The sequence below is a fragment of the Antrostomus carolinensis genome, unplaced genomic scaffold, assembly GCF_000700745.2.
Source record: "Antrostomus carolinensis isolate BGI_N321 unplaced genomic scaffold, ASM70074v2 scaffold17215, whole genome shotgun sequence".
NCBI lineage: Eukaryota > Metazoa > Chordata > Aves > Caprimulgiformes > Caprimulgidae > Antrostomus > Antrostomus carolinensis.
This window is the reverse complement of record NW_010317373.1, coordinates 9,117-16,718: the sequence shown is the minus strand read 5'-3', so window position 1 is coordinate 16,718 and position 7,602 is coordinate 9,117. Positions and strand designations below refer to the sequence as shown.

The 7,602-nt window shown below is 37.7% G+C and overlaps 1 protein-coding gene across 1 annotated transcript in view; it reads right to left on the bottom strand.

Moving 5' to 3' along the window:
• Positions 1-7,602, bottom strand: part of THBS2 (thrombospondin 2) — a gene marked incomplete at its 3' end in the record, with an annotated part of 31,420 nt that overhangs the window by 15,777 nt on the left and 8,041 nt on the right. Inside the window, exons 4-12 of the mRNA XM_029085105.1 lie at positions 7,355-7,551; positions 6,420-6,560; positions 6,091-6,187; positions 4,735-4,905; positions 3,750-3,926; positions 2,238-2,411; positions 1,670-1,797; positions 1,411-1,563; positions 42-260 (exon numbers count right to left, since the gene is read on the bottom strand). Of these exons, the coding sequence (XP_028940938.1) occupies positions 42-260; positions 1,411-1,563; positions 1,670-1,797; positions 2,238-2,411; positions 3,750-3,926; positions 4,735-4,905; positions 6,091-6,187; positions 6,420-6,560; positions 7,355-7,551 (1,457 nt within the window). The remainder of the gene's footprint in view (positions 1-41; positions 261-1,410; positions 1,564-1,669; positions 1,798-2,237; positions 2,412-3,749; positions 3,927-4,734; positions 4,906-6,090; positions 6,188-6,419; positions 6,561-7,354; positions 7,552-7,602) is intronic.

Here is a 7,602-nt window from a genome sequence, read left to right as displayed (position 1 = left end):
AAATTTTGTTATGGCACTTTTATCAACCTTTTTTTACTTACCTTCACACAATGGTATGTTGCATTAGCAGCACAGACCAAGTTATTATTAGGCCAGCCATCCAAATCCGAATCCTCACCACAGATCCGTCCATCGCCAGCATAACCTGTCCTACATTCACATTTGTACATAGGATCACTGAAATGGCCCAGATAGATGCACTCTGCAGACTTATGGCAGCTGTGTGTCTTGTCCTTGCATGGATTCTCAGGTTCACAGACCTGTAACATAGAGGGCACTCACTGAAACCTGATGATATTCACAGCCAGCTGTGTGTGCCTCAACTTTTCTCAAAATCAGGCCAGTTATTTAGATGCCTAAAGACGGGAACTTTGTGTTAATTGTGGTTAGTAAGTCATACTGCTCTGTCAGTTCACAATGTGTACAATGAAAATAATTGAAACAAACCACAGGGAAAGTTGGACATAATTCAAAAAACAATTAAAGTGATTAACATTTTCAGAACTCTATCTGCTTTCTTCCAGATGTCATTAATCCCCAGAAATGAAGTGCATCAGAAAGTAGACTGCACTCATCTCTTTCCTTCAGCGTTCTGTCAGTATCTAAGTACGATCTTATTTTCTTAAATCACAGACCCAAACAAATTCTCGTGTTCCCCTCAAGTAAGTTTTTGTTACCTCTTTCTTATCACTTTGCTTATTTTCATGACAGTATCTGGGAACATTACTCAGACGTTTTACATTTAGATTTCACATGTTGAGCTAACCACAGACTGACTCAACAGCAACAAAGGCATCCTATGACATCCGTTTTAACGTTTTTGTCTTGTCTACCAAATTGTAGTCTTCAGTATCACTTCCACTTCCTTCTGTCCTTCACCACTGATAGGTGTTGGCCCAATTGAATTTAGGGACTGAGAACTTCAGGCATATGTCTGATTACAACCACATTAACAGCATTATATTTATGGAGAGAACGATCCCAATTCTTCAGTTTCCAATCCCCAGAGTAGGTATATACACCTGAGAGAAGGGAGTGCAAAGCAGGGGAATACTTGCTCCTCGCATTTTACACTCATTTGGTGCAACTATGCAGATGCTTACAGAAAATAAAATCCTTAAAAAACTAACCCCAAATTCAGTGTTTTGTTAGCAGGGGAATACTTGCTTCTGGCATTTTATACTCATTTGGTGCAACTATGCAGATGCTTAGAGAAAATAAAATCCTTAAAAAACTAATCCCAAATTCAGTGTTTTGCTACTCAAACCAATAATACCTTGGAACAGCAGTTATCTGTTTCAGGTTATCTTCACTTCATACACAAATTCATCACATGCTTTCATTCATGGATATTTTCAGGTGAAAATTACTCAGTTTCAAAATCATCAAATTCTCCTCGACATCACTTACTTGCTTCTCTGTCTTGGCAACTTCCAGCCCTACCCCATAGGGCTGACTACCTTTATAGCGTGGAGGACATGGCAAGCAGTGGAAACCTGGATTTGTGTTCACACAGCGATGGACTTGATTCACCTTAAAGCAAACATCTGACACAGCTATACACTGCAGGAAAAGAAAGAAAGAAGAAATCAATTACATGGCTGTGTAATTCCCAAATAATAAAAATTTCACAATGACTTCCTGATGTCAATGGAAACAAAGCCAATACCTCATCAAGATCCTCACAGACAGAACCATTGCCAAGGTAACCTGCTGGGCATGGCCCACATGACCAAGACCCATCTGGGTAACTGTTGCATTCTGCTCCAGGAAAGCAAGGATTTGACAAACACCCATCTGGCAAAGACACATAGAAGTGTAAATTAGATTAGTATAAAAGGTATGTGACCCTACATTTAAGAAACAGGTATTCTCTGTTCATTAGCTTAAATCACATCTGATGCAACAGACTTCTAAAATTCCTTAGGATTTGTGTTATTAAATGCATTTAATATCCTGTTGCTTTAATATGAAAATATTACAGACTGATACATCCTGTTGAATATATTACAGCATACTGAAACCTTGTAAAAGAAATACATCTTTGTTCAGAAGTCAGTATTAAGAATATATATAAAATCCCACTGATCTAAACAGCACTCAAAATAGTTAAATGTGCTTTTGTGAAACAGAGGTATAATTAGTAGATTTCTGTAGTGGAAATTCATAATTATCCATTAAAGAAATAACAGCAATAACAACTATTCAAACTGAAAAAAGAATGACCAAATACCAACCAATTGGGCAATCCTTCTTATTGCACATATCATGTTGCTTGGTATCTCCCACACATGGTTTTCCTCCATACTGTGGCTCTGGACTGTTACAGAGGCGAGACCTCTCACGAATTCCTCCTCCACAGGTAACAGTGCAGGCAGACCATGGAGACCAAGGACCCCATTGGCCATTCACTAGGATATGCAGAAGAGAGGAGAAGAGCACCACAGGCAATACACTGGGGACAACATTTAATGACAATGACAACAAGCCTTTCTTCAGATCCCTGACTGGAGACAGTTTCTCACTACGCACATAGGAAAAAAAGATGATGGCAAAGCCTTATACTGAGATAATAATATTTCAGAAACAAACAAATAAAAAATACTCAACTGCTTTACAGACTTTTTTTGGCCAATAATTAAAACAACATGCCATGCCCACTGCCATGGTGCATTTCAATTTAAGTTGATCAGAACAAGTACAGTGCTTTCAAAGCTCTCTATTAAGTTTTCATTTTGCACAGAAAGCAGGGTGTGACCACAGGACACAAACTTGTGCTGAGCCAAACCTGAACTCCATATTTTGTTTTGTTTTTTTAAGGAAAAAGTACTCTCAGTAGGGTTGCAGCTATTATTCCTGGTTTTTAATCCATTCATCAGTGTATCTTTGATAGTACTGCTTGACTCAGTATAAATAACTTATTTCAATGATTTTTCTGCTTGTTTTATATTGGTACAGCTCTACTGATCCTGTTGTCATCAATCCTGAATTTTCTTGAAATATAAATGTCTTTGAACCAAACTCTGTGTTCTTGGTACAGCAAAAAAGAAAATGTAAGGGCAACAGTGCGTGTACTTAAATAAATAAATAACCTCTTCACTAATTTCATGTGCACAGGTAAATCAAAAAATAGATGAAGTGTGTATAGCTACTTCAGTACTATTGGGCTAGAAGCTTCACATCAGTTTCAAGCTCATATCCCATAAGTAGAAAGGAAAGACTGAACAGAGGAAGGAATGAAGAAAGATATACAAAGGGAAAAATGTGAGGGAAAAATTATATGAAAGGAAAGTGAGTGGAATGAATGGTCTCTAAAAAGGTTAACAATTGTAGATGAGGAAGAAAGAATTGTAACAACAATTAAACGTGTTAAATATGTGTAAAATATGTATGCATACTTTCAAAGAAGCCTGGCTATTGGGGGACTACATGTTTGTTCCTAATATGTCCAGTATCAGCTTCCTTTTAGATAGAAAGTGTTTATATTTTTGATATGCAGAGATAGATCATTAAGTTATAAAATTAAAATTTCTCAAACTCTTAAAGACAAATGATAACTTAGGAAGTTTACAAAACCTCCGCCTGCACTGTTGCCTTAATTTTAAAAGCACCCTTATGTATTACTTCACCCCCAAGTTACAAATTGTATTTTCCATCACAGAAATTTACTGTAATTTAGATCTGAATAAAGAGAAGAAATTCAGCTGGAATATTGTTGCATCACCTTGGATTCAAGACAACAGACATACCTGGACATGGAACCTTCTCACACTTCTCTGTTTCACGCCCATTCCCCACACAGTTTTTCCCACCCATCTGGGGGATAGGGGAATTGCAGAGGCGGATGCGGGTGATATTTCCTACTCCGCAGGTAACTGAACAGGATGACCAGGGAGACCAGTGACTCCAGCCACCATCTTGACGTACTGCCAGAGAAAAGAGCAAAACTCAAGGAAATAGCCCACCTGCAGCAGTAATACAAACTCACTTGTGAGGTTAACCTTCTAATAAGCCTCTCATCCCATCTGATGAATGTCCCATCTCTTTCCTACCACTTAAAAAGCTCAGACATTCAAGTACAGCTAACATTTATGTTAGGCATTTTACTTAAAAATAAACTTATTCTAATGAAACAAATACTTGTTTAAAATGCACATTTGGACATCTAATAGCTTCAGCAATAGTCTTAGGTACTATAGTAGCCTGGCCATAGCAGCTACCTGCCATAGTATTAACTACAGTTCTGGAGACAGAGTATGATCTTTCCAAGTACCTTAAACATAAAAGCAGTTTGATATTTTGCAAAAGTCTTCTATGATTACTGCATTGCTAAACACTACTAAGCTAATGGAATGGGACAATAATCATGAATGAATTGCAGATCAAAATGTGGCTCCATGTATCATGATTATGAATTGAGTGTTGTATCCAAACTGACTTCAAACAAGAGACTCCAGTTCATAATGTTAAAGAAAAGATCACCCACTATCTTTTTGTTTAAGAGAGCTGAGCCCAGAATGCAGACACCTATTAAATTATCAGGAAAAGGAAAAATATTTGAAAGGGAGGAAATGACAAAGAATCTAATGATAGCTACTTTAATTATGTGTATATGAGTGTTCAAGTACATACTGTTATGACTAGTAGGTGTTCACAGCAATTCCAGACTAAGCTTGTTTTTGCTTAGAGAAGTCCAAAGAAGCTTTAAAAAAAGGAAGAAATTTTATTACTTACTGCGATGGTCACATTTCTTAAAGCTGCACATCCTTGTCTGGATGTGCGGGCCTGTACAAGCACTCCTGGTGACATCACATGACCTTCCTCGCATCTGAGTCCCAGAGCCACAGGTAACTGAGCACTTTGTCCAGTCTGACCATGGTGACCAGCCTTCCTCACTGTCATCAGCTGCAAAGCAAAAAGTACAAAAATGTAATCAGCAGTGAAAGTGGCTCTATTATCTTGCTTAGAAGATTTTCACTTGTCTTTGTCTGTAGAACATAAGCTTTGTCCTTTCTTTTTCTAATTTTGCTTTCCTGAGCTGCCACTAAAGTTGGAGAATGATGGTTTAATGTAATGAGAGGTTAGCACACATAAGAATCCTGGATCTTCATGAACTTGTATGCAGTGTGTTTGCATGAGGCACTGACTGTTGACAGAAAAACATCTTATCACTAGAATGGACTGAGCCAAACACTCGAGTTCCAACTGCCTTTGACTTGAGAATATAAGTCAGTATGGCAAGATATAGCCCCACCTCTGAACACAACATAACAGTGAACGTGATCAAGAGCATATTTTAAGAATATGACCTATGCTTGTATAGGCATAAAAACTGAGTATATTCCACTGTATTTTTATGTAGATCATCTAGGTAATGTTTTCTTCTGTAACAGACCTGCCTAGTACAGAGTGAAGTGTATTGAATCCACACTGAAGTCACTTAATTAGTGAAATTACTATTATTGTCACCCCAAAGTTTAGTTCACAGCCTGCAATGCTGTCTAAAATGAACTTTGACAATCTGTTCCATGCAAGTAAAGCATTATACAAATCGAGGATATATGACAGAGAAGAAATAAACCAGAGTAACAGAATGACAGCAACAGAGAGGAAAAATAACTAAATCTTAATAAATATTGCACCAAACTGCATAAAACTTTTGGTCTGGAACTTCAACAACCTCCACAAGGAGACAAGACAACACTCTAACCTATGTTAGTCTGTTTTAACCAGGCAGTATGGAAAAGAAACAATAGTTTGCACAGTGTTATTGCAAACCAACACAAATCAGAACCTCCAGCCTTGAAAAACATTACTATGGAGGAGTATGCATCTAACCTTTAGTGTCCAACTTGGCTAGGCAAGTTACAAGCTTACTTCTAAGCAACCATTATAATCACTGAAGAGAAACCAACACATCCAGAAGATAACTTCAAACAGCCACATTACTTCATAGGATCCTTGTATACATGTAAGTTTTTTATTTGATCTTCCTGGCCTCAGCTTCTTACTTTTTTTGATCTCCTCAGCACAGCAGTAGTGATTTTAAATATTGTCAAATACTATCTTTCTCTTTGGCTAAATACTCACAGTGAGAGCAGACTGGACAGCATTCGCCTTCAACAAAAGATGGATTGGCACAGGACACTGCTGGGCAGGTGATTTGATGGCACACAATTTTAGAATCCTATGGGCAAAGAAATGAACTTACTGACTTATGCTCATATACAGAGGCAAACAAGGTGGGCACCTGGGGAAAGTTTCATGTGTGGAAAGTATTTGATTTGTTCTAAACGTCATGGACATGAGGACTAGTTTTTATAAATATTAGTAAGCCTAGATGAGGCTCTGAGTAAGTATGACCTAACCTGGAGCAAACCCACTATCCATTTTTGCAAAGAATGTTTACAAAATCTCACCTGGCAGGTGCATTTGGTGCAGCTATCTACAATCCAGCTTTCATTATCTGAAAAGACACGGCCATCCTGCCAGCAAACTGACTGGTTCTTCAGTGTCTTGTTAGGCCCAATCAATTCCCACATAATTTGGTTCTCTTCAGACTAGAAGGTGAAGCAAATGAAAAAAAAATGTGTACCTAGTAAACAAACCATTTTAAATAAGACAAAACAGACACTACTGGATTTCATCCTCCCATTAAAAAGTGCATTTTTTACATATTTATGTACATAAAGTAGAAGATCTCAGGTACTGCAATACTGCATAGAAATTCTATGCAACACAGTCACGCAATACTATAGGAAATCTGTTCTTAGTAGTTTTGCTTCCCTGCAATACAACTCATCTTTAGATGCGAAGATTTAGTCCTGCGACATATGGCATAGCAATAAACCTTCTTCAGAAAGGATTAACTTATTCAGAAAATGAAGAGGGGCAGACTTCAGTAACATGTCACTATCTTACTTCAGCTATGAACATCCCATATGTTTAATTACAGTTTATGTACCTTGTGTAGCCACTTGCTGTTGTATTCATAAATGGTATAAGCATGGTAACAATACTTCAACAGTATACAAGCAAGGCTGGGTTTGTTAGCTTTTAATTTCCAAACCTGCAATACCTTAAAGATGATTGATTTCCTCTGTATATAAGTGCATGTATGCATGTTCTTTTAAATCCAGTCTGTGAAAACCAAGCCTTCATTAAAGTGTTATACTCAAGAACTACCTAACTAATAACTCTGAAAATGCAGGTCATCTCTACATTATGTAGATATACATACACGTATGCACACGTACATACAGAAACCTCTATTAACCGCCTGTGGTATAAACAAAGAAGGAAAGAGTACTGGACAACAGACCTCTTTCAGTTCTTCAGACTTACAAGTACCTACCACTTTTTGGAGGTTATCAACTAAGTTGTTCACCACAATGCGCAGGCCAGTGAGCTCTGTGAACATTGTTCCCAGCTCTTCACAGGAGCGGTCACAGAACTCAGCCTTCTTCTCTGCCTTCTCACCCACATACTCAGATGTGACAGCAGGGCTCAAGTGAAGGATTTCAGTGCTCTCGTTGATGGTGTTCACTTCAGCTGGTAGCAAGAGAGACAAAAAAAAAAAAAAAAAAAAAAAAAAAAAAAAAC